General features: G+C 56.5%; 5 protein-coding genes across 5 annotated transcripts; all 5 read right to left on the reverse strand.

Moving 5' to 3' along the window:
• Window positions 1–797: 797 nt before the first annotated feature.
• LBRM_35_6060 (conserved hypothetical protein) lies at window positions 798–2,429 on the reverse strand (the record flags this gene model as incomplete). The annotated part of the gene is made up of 1 exon (XM_001569169.2): window positions 798–2,429. One exon carries the CDS (start codon window positions 2,427–2,429, stop codon window positions 798–800), a length of 1,632 nt encoding a protein of 543 aa, XP_001569219.2.
• Window positions 2,430–3,055: 626 nt separating this feature from the next.
• Window positions 3,056–3,865, reverse strand: LBRM_35_6070 (conserved hypothetical protein; the record flags this gene model as incomplete). The annotated part of the gene is made up of 1 exon (XM_001569170.2): window positions 3,056–3,865. The coding sequence occupies one exon, from the start codon at window positions 3,863–3,865 to the stop codon at window positions 3,056–3,058; it is 810 nt and encodes a 269-aa protein (XP_001569220.2).
• A 737-nt stretch (window positions 3,866–4,602) lies between these two features.
• Window positions 4,603–10,185, reverse strand: LBRM_35_6080 (conserved hypothetical protein; the record flags this gene model as incomplete). The annotated part of the gene is made up of 1 exon (XM_001569171.2): window positions 4,603–10,185. One exon carries the CDS (start codon window positions 10,183–10,185, stop codon window positions 4,603–4,605), a length of 5,583 nt encoding a protein of 1,860 aa, XP_001569221.2.
• Window positions 10,186–10,991: 806 nt separating this feature from the next.
• On the reverse strand, window positions 10,992–12,335 carry LBRM_35_6090 (conserved hypothetical protein; the record flags this gene model as incomplete). The annotated part of the gene is made up of 1 exon (XM_001569172.1): window positions 10,992–12,335. One exon carries the CDS (start codon window positions 12,333–12,335, stop codon window positions 10,992–10,994), a length of 1,344 nt encoding a protein of 447 aa, XP_001569222.1.
• Window positions 12,336–15,194: 2,859 nt separating this feature from the next.
• Window positions 15,195–16,697, reverse strand: LBRM_35_6100 (mkiaa0324 protein-like protein; the record flags this gene model as incomplete). The annotated part of the gene is made up of 1 exon (XM_001569173.2): window positions 15,195–16,697. The coding sequence occupies one exon, from the start codon at window positions 16,695–16,697 to the stop codon at window positions 15,195–15,197; it is 1,503 nt and encodes a 500-aa protein (XP_001569223.1).
• Window positions 16,698–17,702: the final 1,005 nt, after the last annotated feature.

A 17,702-nucleotide genomic window follows, 5' to 3' on the forward strand; every position in this document is an offset into this window, starting at 1 on the left:
TACTCTACAGACCGGTGCTAGCAGCGCCTGCCGGTTTGGCAGTCTGCTTGTTCACGATGGCCGTCTTAGACTTTCCGTAGTCATCGCGACGACGACCGCTGGACCTGAGAAACTGCTGGTACTGAGCGGAGTTGGTATCGTAGATCATGATGAAGGCGGGAAAGGGAAAGGGAGAGCGAGAGGAGGGAGAGGCGAGAAGTCGTGGCACCGTCAAAGCCTATTGAAACACATGCAGATCGCTGTCAATTGAGCAATATATCAGTGTGAGCGTGAGAGGGAAAACGAGACCCTGCAAAACATGCGCGGAGCGGTGCAGCGGACGCGTGTGGTATGACCGGTGGTGGTTGCACATATGTGAGAATCGGCGCCGTTCCAAGGACAGTTCGTTGAAAGAGAGAGAAAAGGAGAAGAGAACATGGTGGAGGGTACACAGAGGCAAGGAGAGGGGGTACAGCTGGGCATGAAATAGCGGAGGAGGTGTCATGTCGTGCACGCTCACCAATGTCTCCCCATCTCTTCGGTTCCTGTACGCACACATACGCACACACAGAGAGAGAGGTAGTTATATATATAGGATAAAAGGGGAGGAGGAATGGCGTAGGAGAAAAGTGGCGCTAGAGGGTTCTTTCTCGGCGTTGTTCGTTTACGTGTGAGTTGTTTACTCTCAGATGGTTGGCTTAATCGACTTACAAGAGTGCTCGCCAAACAGAAGTCGATACCAGCGCCGTCAAGCATTAAGAGGCAGAGACACATGAAGCTGGAGAGGGCACATGGTGTGCACGGCGCCAGCACACCCGTTAGGGCTGTGGTTCCATTCGGTTGGCATTGCACTCGTCCGAGGATTCCACTTTCTCAGCTTTCTTCGGGGCCATGTCATCGAGCTCCTCGGCAGCTGACCTCTTGTAACTTGCCTCCGTCGTGGTTGGTAGCCCAGGTGATGTCACCGCTACAATGGGCCGCGATGTCGCGGGGGTCCGGTCTACTTTAATTGCCGTGAGCAGATATCCAGCTGCCGTGCTCATGTTCACCGTAGGGTGGGTGCGCTTTGGCAGCACCTGGTGATGGCGGTACCACGTTTCAGATATTTGAATGTTCACGCAGTCGTTGCGTAGCTCAAGGAAGATTTTGGTGAGGTCTTCTGGGAATGGGCTGTAAACGACAATGTGGCCACCGCACGCCAGGAAGGGGAGCAGGTCTGACACGGCACGCTGCGGCGACTCGTCGTCGCAGATGACAAGGGAGTCTGCCGGATGCTCGAGCAGAAGCTGCCGTGCCTCGTATCCCTTCACCCACTGGGTCACATCAGTGCTAGTGTGGTGGAGCTGAGGTCGCTCCGCGGCCGCTCCGCCGTCGCCGCCCCTTTCAGTAGACTTGGCGGTGCCCCTTACTGACTCCTTGCCCTGTTCCGTCAGCCCTTCAAGAAACTCGGGGTTCCGCGGCACCGCTTTCCATCGTTCCTTGACAAGAGGGAGCTTCAGCACCTTGATCGCAATCGTCGGGTTCGGCTGCGCGTTCTTGTCGAGAATCTGGTAGATGCGTCCTTCGTCACACATGCGCGTTAGTAGGCTGGCCGGCAGTACGCCATTTGTTTTTTCGTACAGAACGACACGGCTGTTGTGGTGGACGTCGCTATGATGCAAAATGAGAGCCACCGTATCGGCGCGCAGGCGAATGCACCGCGCGTCGTCAGACAATTTGTCGGACGGGTTGATAGTGGGGAGGTAGAGCTCCGCCAGGTTGTCGACGGTGACGCGCTCCACCTTGAAAAGGGTGCCGTACTTCTTCTGCTTCTTCTTGATGTACTTCTCCTGCGCAAAGTTCGTTTTGGTGCGGTAGCTCGTGCTCTTCTCGACCAGTGTCTGGAGGAGCTCGTCAAGGCCTTTCTCGCGACGGATCGTCGCCACCTCGTTGTTCGAGAGTTGCTGATTCGTGTTATCATCCACCAAGTCGCGATTATCCTTCACCTCCTCGCCAACGCCAACCTCGGTAATGTCCAGATCTGGGTACTCGTTGCTCTCCACGAATCTCTTGCCCGCGTGGTCGAGGTGGCACACGCCACCGTAGCGTGTGCCGATCAGCGTCGTCGCAAGGGCTGCACCAGATCGGCCAAGGCGTACTTTCACATCCTTCTTGATCTGCAGAATCTTGTGAGACCCGCCGCCGCTAATAAAGACGTAGTCGTCCTCCTGAATGAGATCTGAAGAATTCATTCGGCCTGGGAAAAGGTGATTTAGATGTGCCCAACGATCGGTGGCCGCTGCGACAAGAAGGGAGGGCAGAGGAAGCAGAAGGCCAAGAAACAGCCGACACGGCTTCCTACACGTGGGAGTGCGCCAGCGGTGGTGGCAGACTCGCCAATAGTCCCTTCTTGAGGTCTTCAGCTTTAGTGTCTCGACTCTTTTTCTTCGTGTTGAGTGGTCGGTGCGCATGCGCGGAGAGTGGGGAAGAGAAGTATCAGTAGAGCGGGTAGAGAGAGGGTGTCGGAGAGTGCAGGGAAGAAGTCATGACTCCAAGCCGCAGATGCGGGTGCAACCAACGCATGCAACAATCGGTAACACGAGAGTACAAGACATGCACGCTGAAAGGCAAAGAGAGAGGCGCCTTTAGGCGCGCCGCCCATTCATCGACGCAGAGAGGAAGCGTGAAGGGGGACTTCAACAACGTTCAACAACGCCGCGGCCATGTATGTATTTGCTCTTCTCTCCGCTCCGGCAGGCCAAGCGCTAACCGGAGACCACTGCCCATTTCGATGCAAAAAAAAGGAAAGACCACAAAAAGGAGGTCTCACAGTTGGATGTAAGTACCGCTATCCAGTGAACGTTGCCTTTGCTGGTACATGGCCGGCGCTCCTAACAGGAAGGACTTGGTTTTGCTCCCGCAGCACACAGCCGATGTGCGGCAGTCCTTTGGCATTCCTGCCAATACATAGCAGGGCGAAAAGTGCGACCAGTGTTTCTCCAAGACGCACCCCAACATCCACAGGCAGAGAGAGGCAGCACCAGACTCACACCGGCCAAGCAGATAACTGCGCTCGCAGACACACAGGAAAGGAGAGTCATTCACTCATTTTTTTTTTTTCAGTGGCGCTCGCCTGCGAGTCTAGCGTTGGTTGCTGTGCTTGGGTTTTTTTTTTACATCGATCTGCAGAGCGCTCGAGTTGGCACCGCAGCTCCGTCTCCTCCTTTACAGTGGTGGTCATCTGAACGCGTATGGACTGGAAGGATGCGACGGCCGCCTCCACTATCGACGTGGAGGAGTGTTCCGTGGCGTCATTCAAGACGTTTGTAGCGTTCTCTGCCAGGGACCTCGCGCGTAGATGAGCCAAGGCCCCGTCTACCCAACGTACATGAGATACCCTAGCAAGGAACTGCTGCTTGTAGGCGACAACGTCACGGCAAATCGGGTTGTCCAGCAATAGCAGCCTGTTAGAGCACTGCTGAGAGCTCCCTAGGGCCATGCCAACGTCATCAAAAGGTACGTGTCGCTGCAGCACCAGTTCAACGAGACAGGGGAGCGACACGAGCGGCTCAAGGGAGGCGAAGGAGTGGAGTTGATTGCCCTCCAGCATGCACCGCTCCAATGCCGTGCATTTGACAAGTGCGCTAATGTCGTGGAGGCTGTTCTCGGCTGCGTTGAGGAACGTTAACTGGGGCGCAACGCTCTCCAGTCCTGAGAGCGTGCTTAGCTTGTTTCCAGATACATCGAGTACGCGCAGGGCGCAGCAGCGGAGAAAGGCGTTGGCGCCGATGGTCTCATACCCCTTGCGCCGTATACGCACGTGAAAAAGGAGGTGGGGATCATACTGTTGCGAGGAGGTGAGACAATCGTCTTCCGTCAGGCTGGTTTCGACGCCCCTTTTCAACATCATGACACGTCAGCGAAACGCAACGTTTTGCCCTGCGAGTCCGCTGCTGCGTCATCGAACAAAAAGGGCACTACGAGACACTAAAGAGGCCGACCAGGAAGCGTGGCGCTGCAGGGGCAGCCAAGTGGAAGTCGGGGCCCAGAGAAGGAGAGAGGAGGCGAGCAGTGCTGCATAAAGTGAAGTGGAGAAACGTGCATGCGATGGGCCCACTTTCACAGCGCGGGGCGCCGTAGCGAGCGGAGCGCTAACCGGGAAGGGAGAGAGGCGGGGGCCCAGAGGTGCAGCTTTTTTCTGTCTTCTCTTTCCCTACCGCCGTCGTCCTCTCCAGGCGTGTACACACGACCATGCCACGTCAAGACGGGGATGTTCAACGACACGGAGTAGCACGAATGGGTGATGATACTCTCCGACACAGTCTAGCAAGATGTCAAATCAGCTGTGATTGCCCCTGTGAGTGTGGGCAACACAGCTGAGGCCATCGCATTCTGCGTACCTTCTTCTTAATTAGTTTGACGTGTGTTATTACGCGTCTGTGAAGCGTAGCAGCAGTGCTTGTAAATCTCGACAGGCAAACGTCGCGTAAAAACAAAATCCCGTCCTCCCTCTTCGTGGAAGCGTTCTGCAAAAACAACGGCGAATTCGCCTGCCTGAGGATGTCTTTGCACGTCCCGTCCAATACACACACACACACACAGGCATGGATCCAACTTCACTGCGCACCATGCAGTACCATTTCATCAGTGCTGGCAGTGGTGCAGCATGGCCTGCTGCTTCAGCCTGCGTTGAGCGGACCAAAAATCTTTGACACGCTGCTTGTTCCTCACCTTTCGCAGTCGGCACGCGCGAAGCTGAGCCGGCAGTTCGACCTCAAACACGTCACACAGCTCCTCTGTCATAGCCTGGAACTGCTTATGTCCGCGTACGCCATCTCGGCTGTCCAGGATATGGAGTACCAACGCACTTACGCTACTACTGTAGCCCATCTCCAAGTCGAGGATTAGCCGGCCTACTTGATACTGCTGAAGCGGGGTCAGCATCGACGCCATTTTCTCTAGCCGTTGAAAGCATAGAACAAGAAGTCGCTCCGGCAGCTGTGACACAGTCAGGCTGGCAACCGCCTGCAGTATGCTAAGCAGCTGCGAGACGTCCAGCTTCACCTCGGTGGTAGCCTGGCGCTCGAGGGCCTGTAGCGCTGCCGTCACAACGATCTCGTCGTTGATGCTGAAGTGAGCATGGCACTGCACAAGACGTACGATGGCGCTGCGACGGCACTGATCAAGAATGGGAAGCATCCGAGTGTCGATGGCGTCCAGCACCGGCTCCACGATTGCCTCATTGCTGACCTGCAGCACCGCGGTGAGAACAAGCTCTAGGTCCTCGGACGGGAGCAGTGGGACATCGTTTTGGATAGGAGGGAAAACGATGGTCTCGAAGCGGCGCAAGACGGATGTGTCCATGGCGATGGCCTTGAGGAGAATGCAGCGACTATGGGCGTCGGCGCGTTCGTAGCACGAGGCTAGCGCTCTGTCAAAGGCAAGACTTTCGCCCGCAGCAGCAGTGGCGGTGCCTGCTGGACTTGGCTTCGACTCTATCGCCATCAGATCCCACGCTTTTAGCCGACTCATGCTCTGGACCAGTCGCGCAAACTCGCTCGGCTTCAGCTCGTCGCTGCGGTTCAGGAGCATCCGACATATGTGACGACCGGTTGTCTCTTCCGAGGCAGACAGGGATGAGGTGGTGGTGACGAGCAGCCCTGTGACGGCGGCTAGCCAGTGCTGAACGGCGTTGAAGATGCTCAGCACCAGTTCGGTCACTGGTAGAAGAGGGAACGGCGAGTGTCCTGGCGCTGCTGCCTCCGCGCACTTCGCAGCAATTTGGAGGAGCGTCTCCAAGGCCGAGACGGTATTGCTATCTGAAGAGGCCATGACGGCCTTATACAGGCTGGTGAGCTGTGCCGCGGTGAAGACCGACTTCAGGAGAATGTCTACGGTGGATGGCAAGAGGACGTGGTGCTCTGCTAGCAGCTGCACCAGCGCCGCCAGCTCGCGCCACTGGACGGGCGTGGTCGCCAGAATGTTGGGCAGGAGTTGCTGCTCGACCTTCGCCACAACGCCCTGCTCACGTATTTGGTGCAGGAAGGTCGGATATGATATGAGAAAAACCCGCAGCGCATCAAGGGTGGAAATGTGCTCAAGAGAGAGGAGACGATCGAAGGAAGTGCGAATAAGCTCCCGACGCTCCTGCTGTTCTCCCTCCTCAACTTTGTGCGCCGTCAATGTCATTGACCAGAGCACGTCGTCTATGTGCGAAATGCTGCTCTCAGCTGCCGCTGATTTCATTTCGGCAAGCCGCTCCACCAGGGTGCCACGATCGCTGCGGAAGAGGAGATACCCCTGCAGTACCATCATGAGCAGGCTCTTGTCTGACTCGCTGGCGTCCTCGGCCACCGCCGATACCCGATACAGCAAACTTCGCAGCAGTCGCATCGGCACCTCCTCATGACGCGCTGCCAATGCGGAGAGCACGCGGGCAATCCAGGCGATGGTCATGTGAGGCAGGTGCGCTGCAACAATCACCTCGTTGATCTGCATTGGCAGCCTCTTCGCGATTGTGACGTAGTCGTTGAGATCGATACTGGCATACAGATCAGTCTTGGAAAGCAACGCCAGCACTTCAGCGGTCCCGGCAGGGTACTGCGCGACCAGCTGCAGCAATTCCCGCTGGCTGAAGTCGCTTAGCTGTGGCTGCAGCTGCTGTGCCACAAACGGTGACGCGTGAGGGAAAAAGAGGGACAACCTCTGCAGATGGGCGAGGCCTATCTGCTTCAGCTCGACAGCTCCAAGATACGGGACGAGGCGGAGGAGGCAGGCCTCCAACTCGGCATGGATTGCGACGTGACTCTCAAATACATCCTTGTCGTCCACAGCGTCGTCCAGGTCGCCTGGCTCCGCTTCGTCTTGGGGCACAACGCCCTGCAGTTCCTTTGACAGACCTGCCATGCAATCGAGTTGACTCGAAGCTCGGTTGTTCGATACCAAAGTACTCGCGGTGCCGCGCTGGCTGTTGGCCAGAAGAAACGCCAGCTGCGCCACACAGAGGTGCGGCACCGCTAGCGTGAGGTGATGTAAGAAGCTGACGATCAGCTTCAAAACTGTGGCGCTCTGCTCCTGGCTGTCTACAAGGTGCCCCATGGCGAGGCGGCGCTGCAAGGTCCCGAAGGCGATGACGCCAATCTGCAGGTCCTCGCTCAAGGCGGGCACTCTACGACGCCTCTTGACCGCCATCAAAATGGCAGAAACGACGTGGTAGAAAATTCGAATGTCACACCTGGCAAGAAGGGCGCTCACGAAGGTAGGAAGCATCGAGGGAAGTGCGATGGCGAAGTCAATGCGAACGGCACAGACAAAGTGCGCGGCGAGAGGTGGCACGCTAAGCAACGCGGGGCAACTGTGCTCATCTCCTGCGGTAGCGATGGAGTCGCTATTCATCGTTGGCTCTGACCACGCGTGATTCTGCGTACTGACCTTCCTGTTTCCGTCCCCGGACATCGCTGGGGCAGCTGTACACCAAACTGGGGATACTTGATCCTCTGCTATCATCGACGCACGCTCCGTCAAGCGGCGAGCTGCGACAAGCATGACACGATACGGCTGTCTGCACCCCACCTGTAGCATAAGGCTCAATACTTCTTCCACATCCGCGTCCGTCACGGACGTCGTGAAGGCGGCGTCGAGGGCGATGCGTGCGTCGTTAGTGTCAGCCCTGTGTTCATCTGGTGCGTCATCCGCGTCCTCGAAGTCCTCCTCGGTGCTTTTGTCAGTAGCCGGCGGGTTGTCCTCCTCTGCGATGAGCGGCGTCTGTTTTTCTCTATTTACCACACAACTCGTCTCGCCTGCGCTTGAAAGCGCTTCGGCCTGAAGGGCACTGTCCGTCGTCAGCGCCGTGTTCTTGTTGCTCTTTTCGGTTGTCGCGAGACACTGCAGGTAATGCTCAAACCACACTCGCACCGACTCGCGACGGGCGGCATTAACGGCAGTGTTCCCGCTATCGAGCGCCCCGATGGCGATCACGTAGCGCACAGTGCGAAGGAGCATCGTGGTTTGCACCTTTAGCGCATCCGCATGTCGAAGGATGTGCTCTGGAATTCCACGGACGGACAGGACACGCTGGCGAAAGACAAGCGCTATGTGCTCCGACGTGGTCGCCTTGAACTCGATTGCTAAAGGGGCGACGAAGCGAACAAAGGCGAAAAAGCTGTAAAAATGTCCATCGCTGATGAGACGGATCATGTGCGTTACCAAGCGCCGCTTGGTCTCTTCCGTCGTGAAAAGCCCTACTGCCTTGGCAAGGATGGGGAGAGACTCCATCTTCACTCGCTGAGGTGTCCGGTCCTTCAGGATGGGGAGCACCAACACGCTGAACAAGACACGCTCGTCCATGGTATCGTCGTCCGACAGACATTGATGCATAAAATAGCCGTCCACGTACGCACTCAGCGCACCCAACGCCGCAACGCCTACCAGGATAAAGTTCCCTTTACTCCGGGTCGATTCGCCGAGGTTCTTCACGGTACACCCTTTCCAGTCAATGGAGCAGACAAGCGCTCTTATCATCTGGTTTATCTCCGTTCTTGCCTCTGGTATCGCCTGTTCCAAGTGCTGGGCTGAATTCAGAGACTGATGGCACTTCCCTAGGAAATAAAGGATCGCACAGAGATCGAGTGAGAGTGGCACCTTCGAGGATGGCGAGTTCTCCGCCCTCCGTAGAGTCGCATCGTTCTCTTCGCCCCCCTTCGCTGTCGTCTGCATCTTTCTGAGTACCTCTGGCGCCACTGTCAGGCTGTACAAGAGGAGTTGACGACACAGCGACCACGGTAACTGCAACCCGAGGCTCAGTAGTAACGACAGTGCCACATTAGGCGCTAGTTGTGACTCTGCCAAGTCGTCGGTACCATCGTCTCGCTGAAAGCGACTGCGCAGCATCTGGTAAATTTTATCGCGGTACAGAGATCTGCGTTTTGTATAGCAAAGTACCTCCGCGAGAACATCGAATTCCATGGTAGTCGAGTGCTTTATAATGTCATCCGGTACCCCGCTCATCCGGCATAAATTCCGACTTCGCACGGCTGACATGATGGCCGGTAAGTAGCGGTTTTCCTCCATGGAGAACGTTGAGGGATGGCGCAGGACGCACAGCAGGTACTCCATCAGATTTACTCGACACGCGGGCGGCGCGGTGCGTGCGTTCAAAATTATACGCGCAAAGTCCGACATACAAACACGACTCGGCATCGGCACAAGCGACGCCGTGGTGTTCGACGAGGTCACATACTCCTCGAGACCACTTGGCAACTGCGCTTCTGGGGAAACCCCCGGCTTGAGGTGCGCGACTCCCGGCGCCGCTCCGCTGGGAGCCTGCTTACATTCCTGCCGAGTCGCCTTCAAAACGGGCACGATCAGTGCATCGAGGCGCCTGGTGACTGTTGCGATGAGAGATAGATCAGGGGCGGCGAGAAACTGCTGGCATCGCAATGGGTCGAAGAGGAGAAGTGTGGTAAGCAGAGCTTCAATTGCAGTGCTCTCGAGTATGCTCGACTGCTCCTGCGCCGTGGTACTGCAATAGAGATTCACTTGGTGCACAAGCGCAAGCCACAGTGCCGGCGGAGCTGAGAGAGTCTCCAGAGTTTCGGACGGCAATTTCAGTGGGTTGTTGTGGGTCACACGGTGTAACCCGTAGGCGGCGGAGAGGAGAATCAAGAAGGGCTGAATCTTCAGCTGCTCACTGCACGTTGTGTGTGCTGTCAAGAGGGAAATACAGCGACACAATCCCCTAATAAACTCGCTTGGCATCGTTTCTGTGGGGGCATTCCCCTCAGCTACCTTCCTTTGGCGATCGAGCACGTCACACAAGAAGGACAGCAGAACCAAACACTGACCACAGGAAAAGCTGTCGATACTCTCCTGCACCCACCGCAGCACGCTCGAATCCATGCCAGCTATTTCCCCCGTCAGATTCCCTCCATGCATTAAGCCAAGTCTCTCCGTGTCTTGGTGGTAGGCACACCAGCGAATTATAGCGTTAAAGCCACGTCGCTTGACGTCCCTTTGCTTCGCAGACGACACTGGTGCGGCATCGTTACGCCTCTTGGAGATCGGTGGCACGGAGTCGCGGAGCTGATGTCCGATGGCGCTGGGGTTGAGGATCTGTTGCGCGTCTGTCTGGAACAATGATGAACTTTGGCGCAGCGGAGGCGAGAAGAGCAGTATCAATGGCAACCTCGACGCACCAACAAGCAGGTACGCGGTCCTGAGAAGGGCCATTACAACGAAGTGAAAACCAAAAGGAAATGCACTTGATCGGGGGTTGGGGGAGGCAGGCAGTTGCGTCCGTGGCAGTGGCTCGTCAAGTGCCTCCCTGGACGCTGTCGTCGTGTACTTGCCGAGGGAACAAGTCCAGTGAAGAAGGGAATCCAGGAGCAGAGATACCGCACCAAGGGCGCAGAGGAAAATCAATGCGGAGAGGGAGGAAACAGATGAGAGAGGCATAGTACATGACAGCGGCCTCGGGGGCAGCTCTGTATTGAGTGAGATGGGGTATGAGCACGAGGCGGCAATCACGGCAATACCGCTACCAACACCTTTCATTGAATCCCTACGACCCATTATGTGTGGGAAGGAGGGATAGACAGTGCTCCTTGGCGTTCAGCTATGCTTTTTTCGGGGTGCACTCCGTCGTGACGTCTCGCGAAAGATACCCACACCTTCGACATTTTCTCCGGGCGTGCTGTGGTGTGACCGTTTTGTTCTTCCTTCGCCCAGCGCCTCTTTTGCACTTCACATTCACATGACTGCAGACGTGAGAAAAGGCACGCACGGACCGCCTGGCTGCGAGGATCGAGGGATGGCGTGCATAGAGAGAGAGAGAAATGGATAGATAAATTGGCAGCGGAGGAAGGAGAGGGGATACGGTGAAGAAGACGAGGTTGTTCAACGTCACACGTACACGCAGCTCTTTCCCCACTTCCCCATCTGCGCACCCTCACAGACGCGCGCAGCAGATGCAAACGCAGAGAGAGGAGAAGCGACAAGGGTAAGAAACACCACATTCGCGGGAAGCTGCCATCGAGTCAAGTGCAGCGCTGAGAAATAGCCTCCATAACGCCCTTCATAGAGCCTTTTGTTCGATCCAGCTGCACTCGCACGAGCTGCAGTTGTTCCTCGTTGAGGCTCTCCAGGTCTGTCACGGTTACCAATGTGCTCTGTGTTACGTGTATCAGCCGCACTGGGTCCGCCTCTTCAGCCTTGCGCTTCCGTTTGCGGTGTGCTGTCTTGCCCTTCGCCGTTGTCTCCTTCCCTTTTCCTATGGACGATGGCGGCTCAACGTGCACCTCTGCTTCGCGCAGCATCGTCGCCGTGAGACCGGAGGCGGGGATGTTCAAAAGGCGGGAGAGCAGCGCCGCAGCGTTCAGCCCGTCTTCGAAGCGACTCTCCTCACGCATCGCGACGAGGAGCGACCAGGCACTGCGACCCTTGGCTTGTTTTCCACCTAGCAATGCTCGCACCTGCTCGTATGCGCTCATTACGCGCTCGTTCAGCTGCCACTCTGCCGTGCGTTGCTGGTCGCACTGCTCCGTGTGCGCCGCATCTCGGCGCATCTGTGAAAGCAAGGCACGCAGCATCGGTGCTGAGAGTGAAGCGCGCAGCTCTGCTGATAATTGCCGGAGGAGTTGCTCATCGCTCGCTTCGCAGGCAGTGTTCTTCTCGCCGGTGTCCGTATCGGAGGAGTGGTCCAGTGTGCCTGGGGCGTCTTCGCAAGATTCCGATCCGGGAGCAGCATTGCCGGCACCCTTGACGCCAGATGACAAGGTTATAACACTCTCCATTGATTCCGTGTACGCTGCGTACGCGGTGTGATGGTTCACGAGTTCGCGCCACGCGCGTTGCGCAGTCAGGGTGCCTTTGCGCTGAAGCACCTGCTGCAAGTGTATCTCTGCCTCTTCTGTGGAAATGATATGACTCGCGCTGAGGTAAAGGCGGCCATAGAGCCTTCCTCCGAAAGAAACAGCTTCGCCAGGTGCAGTGGACAGGGTCTGATGTGAAATGGCGAAAGAGCGCTGCCCCGTTGCCCCATTGTGACCCTCCTGCTTGCCGTCGACAAGGGGGGGCACGGTGTCCCGCCACGCCTGTAGCGACCAGCGTACATGCACCAACTTTGAAAATACCATTGCCACTCGCGCGACGTCATCCATGGTGCAGGTAAAGTGACAGTAACGCGTCACGGCGGCAAGCCAGCGGTCATCGATGGCGACGCTATGCATCGGCGTCGCATGGCTCACCGATGCTCCTTGGGAGGTAGGGGGTGGAGAATTCACATTCCTGCTGAGCACACTGGCAGTGGCAGAGGAAATGCCTACGCTACCGTAATGAATAGCGCCGAGTTGTGCCTTTTCAATGAGGCTTACAAGATACATGCTGTGCAGCAGCTGAGCCAGGTGCGCATTCCAGCTGCCCCGCTGCGTCCATCTAGGGGGCGCCGTCACCGTATCTGTTGGGCCATCTGCAATTGCAATAACAGGGGATTCTGAGATAGGCGTCGAGTCTACCAAAGCGTGTACATATTCAGACACGACAGTCTCACCGCGATTCGCTGGGAGTGCAGCAGAGGAGGAGGACGGCATGGGAGGAGGTGTGGAAGGCACGAGTCGATACTACGCGTCTCTCAAGAGCTCGCCTACTCAAGCCAAACTTCAAAGGAAACGTGTAGCTGCCACAAGAGGCTACCTGGTGTGTGATACCACAGGTATGGGGTGAATTCAGTGTATCCGTGCTTGCTGCAGCTGGGCGAAAGGGTGGCAAGTGAGATGCGCGCGCCCATCTCTCGCCAGGCTCAGAGGACAGAGAAGCGCAGAGCTGTGCGCGCGTAAACCAACACGACCGCACAGCACTCGGCGTATGTAAAGAAGACTTGCCTGTCTATGCAGGTCCCTCCACCCTGCCTTCCCCTTGAGTAAGAGCGTCTCTGACGGAAGTGTGGGTGTGTGTGTGTGTGTGTGTATCTGTCCCGTGCCAGTATACAGAAAGTAGAACATGCGCACCGATTCTGAGAGACTCCACGGAAGTGATAATAATAAGAAAGCACAGAGCCCGAGATCGGCAGCGTGCGGGTGTGAAAGGCGTTCACCACTGAGGAGTAAACAAGATAGAGAGGTATGGGAAATCAAGGGGGCGAGCGAAGAAGTGGGTGCGCGAGCACAACGAAAGACAGGGGGAAAGTCTCATAGACATCGTTTAAGGATCATGTACGCCCTCTACAAGCGCTGGAAGTTGTGCCCCAGGGGCGAAGGGAGAGGGGGGGGGGGCAGGTAGAAGGTATCGCGCAGGGCGCAATGACACACGTGCGAAGACAGAACGCCTTCTCAGCGCTTTGTACGTTCTAATTACACAGACCTACTCGGGGCCCCATTCATTAGCCTTCCCATGCAAGCGCAACCACAAAGAAGAAACACAGATTGGGACAAGAGACTCATGGTGTGCCAGAGCACCACTGCTGTCAAGGAAAAGGGTCGCCCCGCCCAAATCTCGCTCTCCAAAGCCTGTGGGAGCGAGCGAGAGGCTCCCTTCACTCATGGACACTACTAGGACTCACGACGACGCATTTCAGAGACAAGAGTGGACGGATAAAAGTAAAGAGTATCTACGCAGAAATAAAAAGTGTCCTCACAGGCACGCTTGCGAGTGCACCAAAGTCACGTTGTGAGACGTTATCCAGCACGTGCTGTGGCTAAGATGATTCGGTCTTTACTGGAAAGGGGGGGGGACGTGGGGAGTCCCTGTAGAGAGCGCTCTCTAGCGCTTGACTGAGAGGAACACAGAAAGGCAAAAACAAAAATGAAGGAAGTCACTGAATGTGTGCGCACGCAGGCACCGGTACATACTTATTTTAGACAGCCATCCACTCCCACTGCCTAACATCAGAGTCCACCGCATAGCTCCCCATGTATATAGTGGATGAGCAGAGGGGGGGGGATGAGCGGGAGGAGGAGGGGATAGAGAGACGGCAAAAGCTCACACAACGTGCAACACGGAGGACAGTCGTGCGTGCTATCGCGCTTCTGCACTTTTCAGGCCACCCCACCCCCGCTCTTCCCAGCACTTCGGTGCGTCCCAGCGACATTATCAGTCTCTATAGGTGTATGTATGTGTGCATGCATGGATGGATGTGCGCCTGGCACTCGGTCTCGGAACAAATCAGCAATCTATGGAGTCAAGCAGTCATGCAAGGAGATGCATTTCTTTTTCTTCAAGAAGCAAAGAAAAATATGTATGTTCCCACGAAACCAAAAAAACTTGTCGCTGGCGACCACATGTGGGTGGGTGGGAGCCTGTTGCATGCCAGAATACCCCAAGAGTGGTGCTAGCAGGGCGATGGTTTCCTACTAGGGGTTCTGAGAGGAAGAAAGAAGGCGTGAGGCTGTCCTTCACCAGACTCGCAACGTCGTGCGAGCGATGGGCAGAAGAAGGCCATGACGGAGTAACGTCTACTGTGTATTCGAGCTCTAATGGGAGACCTACAACTCCACTTCAGCAAGAGCCAAAAAGATGAGCTCATTCTTGGCCCCATCGGGGTACATCTTCCCACGCCCACCCGAGCGATCTCCCTCCATACCACGAAGAGAAAGACAAGGGGCGGACAGCGAGAGGGAGGGAGAGAGAGAAACAACATGGCAAAAACAAAAAAAGAAAAAGAGAGAGGAAGCCTCCCACACCCAACACGTGAGGACAGGCACGATATTCTCAGAGCGTGTGTTGCCAGTGGGGTCGTCACGCGTTCCAATGAATTAACGCCTTCCTCCGCTACTGTAAAAAAGCAACCCCTCCAGTTCAAAGCACCTCAAACAGCAAAAGGAGAAGAGACGCCGCGGCACCAGTCCGACGCCCCCCAAACCCCCCTTCCCGCTATTACATGCACAGCAACATCTGCTGGGGACAGATGCGCCACGCACACGCATACACCCCCCCCCCACCTCCTCTGCCTTTAGAAGAGAAGTATGAGGAGCGCGACGGGAGAAGCGTGAGTGGGTGAGGCAGGCGTAGCATCACGAATACCTCGCAGTGAGCGAGGTTTCGCTCACGGGCGACCGGGTGAGTGGGGCGAAGGAAACGCAGCCGGGATAAAGAGAAGGAAGCAAACAAGAAGATCGAGAAGAAAGAACCATTTCACAAGGCGATACAGCGAGTACTGGGCTTGAAAGAGGATCAAGAGTACAGAGGACTCTAGGAGGTTACCCCCCCCCCTCCTCCCCTCCCGCAACACACACCACATAGCCACCTCAGCTCCTCATTGCCTCTGCCACCGCAGCAATACGCGCCTTTGCGCTGCGCTTGTCGTCCTTCATGGAGGTGTGCGTCCAGGCCTTAGCGACCTTCGACATCCGGGTCGAGCTGGGAATGTCGCGCAGCACAGGAAGCAGCGCCGCGTAGGTGGCGCCAAAGGGGTTGCGTCTATAATACCGAGGCACCTTGATATCACTCTGTTTGAGCGTCAGGAGATTCAAATCCTTGCGTGCCGCCGGCGCTGGTGAGGGGAGCGACACGCGGCGCCTGGAGCTCTGGTCCTTGCGAGCTGGCCTCCTCACAGAAGGTGGACTAACCATCGACTTCAGCCCCGTCCGCTTCTCCAGAAGTTCCGTTGCGCGCGCTATGCGGCGATTCAGACCCTTGAGGGCGTGCGTCTCTGCCCACAGCGCCTTGATCTGGCGAGAACCCAGGATCTTGGGATGATTTGGAATCAGCCCAGTCAAGCGCATGTAACGGTAAAACCGGAGGTAGGGGTTTCGGCGGTGACGAGCTGCGCTGGTTCTCCTCTTGGCGACAGTACGCTGCAGCTTTGACCTTCTCGAAGTGGCCCTGAACGTCTTCCGAGCCCTCCGCTTCGAGGCAGCAGTTTTGCGAGAGGCACGCAGCTTGGGCACCTTTGACCTGCCTGCCGCCTTTTTCTTGGACGCCGACGGCTTTGCGGCCGCGTTCCTCGCAAGGTGCAATTTGGGTGAAGCTAATTTCTTAGGCACCCTACGTGCTCCGCGTTTGCTGGGCACGCTTTTCAGCTTTAGTGCTGTGGCCTTGCGAGAGGGCCTCACTCTCAGCCCCCTTTTCGTCTTCCCGGACGCTATGCGGAACTTCGTCGATGTTGCCAACTTGTGGCTGCTGCGCCTTGCCGGCCTCTTTGCGCTCCTGTGGTCGGCGTGCTTCGACCGGCGCTTGGCGATCTTCCTGCTCATCTTCCTGGAAAGTCTCTTCGTGTGTTTCCGGTTCTTGTTCAGCAATCGCACAGCCATCTCAACACGCTTCGGCGCAGAGAGCGAGCGCTGCTGACCTGTCATGACCCACATGCGAAGCACGCGCTTGCGGCTTGCCTCTGTGGACGGAAGCTTGGTGCGTCGCATCACCTCGGCACGGAAAGCAGCAAAGGGCGTAGCGGCTTTTTTCTTGTGCTGTTGCCGTCGCTTTACACGAATAGCTTTGAGTTTCGTATCCGTTGGGCGCACGAGCTTTCGCTGGGACGCTGCTGCGGCCGACCTTCGTCCAGGCCTTGCAGTCATCCGCACTTGGCGGTTGATCAACGGGGCTTCTTTGCGGTAGACCTGCAGCGCCGCCGCCACCCGCGGTGCAGAAAAGCGGCTGCCGTACTGCGGTGCTGTCTTGCGCCACAAGATGCCAGCAGCCTTCATCCGCAGCGGCGGCTTCGTAGTTTTGAGCGGCACACTTACCGCCTTGAAGAAGCTGGCAAACGGTGGCCGGCGGATCAACAACGCCTGCATCGATCTCGAGAACATCGTGCGTGTTTCCCTTTTTGCTGTTGTTATTTTTTTTTTTCCGCGGTTGGTTGTACTTTGCGTGTGCCTCCTATTCTTTTTTTTTTTCGTGTTAGATGACGTTGTCTACTTCACTCTGTGTGTGTGTGTGTGTGTGCTCGAGGTAGTCCGCAGAGGGAAGAGTCAGGGAAACGTTTAGGCTGTTCGTGGGGAGGAGGGCGGGCGCGGCGGGCGCCAAGGAAGATGTGAAAGAGAAGGACATCGCGGTACCACGCGCGGCGAGAAGAGCACGCGTAGGAGAAGAAAAGCGAGGGCGATAGGCAAGCGGGTGAGATGGTATGAGAGAGCGCGGGCAAAAGGGGTACGGTGAACAGAGCAGTAGAAGGAGCACCAGTGGGTGGAGAGAGGCAGGGAAATCCAAAGCGAGAGAAGAAAAGGTACCGTCTTTGACTCTTTGCAGAACGGCGCTGTACATGCCGTCACGTTCACACTGGCTGGCAGGCCTGGTAGAGAGGGAGCACCCAACCAAGTGTGGAAAAGAGCCACCAACTGCCTGCGGGTCAAATTGGCTAGCGAGGGAAAACCGCGATGTCCAACGTGTGGCGTGTCTGTCTCGGTGATGCCCTGGAGGTTTCCTCCACAGAGCCACTCAGCGCGTCCACTACTTTCTCTTTGCTGGGATGCTTACGTTTGCTCAGGTTTCCCGCACTATGCGGGATGGATGTGTGCTCTTCACTTTTCTCTTTTCCCAGAAGCTGCACGGAAACAGTCGGAGTACAGCCTAACATGAGGCCTCCTCCCCTGCAGCCTCAGTGCACACACGCACGGCGAGACAGCTGAGCATAAGTTTGCGTGTAAGTCCTCATCTGTAGCACCACCAGTAAGGGAGGAGGGTTAATCCAATTCACACTTGTAGGGGGTGTGGCCGTGTTTATGTGTGGGTGAGTAAAACGTACGGGGGGGGGAGGGGTGGTGGTGTCTGTGTACTTATGCCCTTCAGAAGAGAGAAGAAAGAGCACAAACAAA

Source organism: Leishmania braziliensis, chromosome 36, assembly GCF_000002845.2.
Source record: "Leishmania braziliensis MHOM/BR/75/M2904 complete genome, chromosome 36".
Taxonomy (NCBI): domain Eukaryota; phylum Euglenozoa; class Kinetoplastea; order Trypanosomatida; family Trypanosomatidae; genus Leishmania; species Leishmania braziliensis.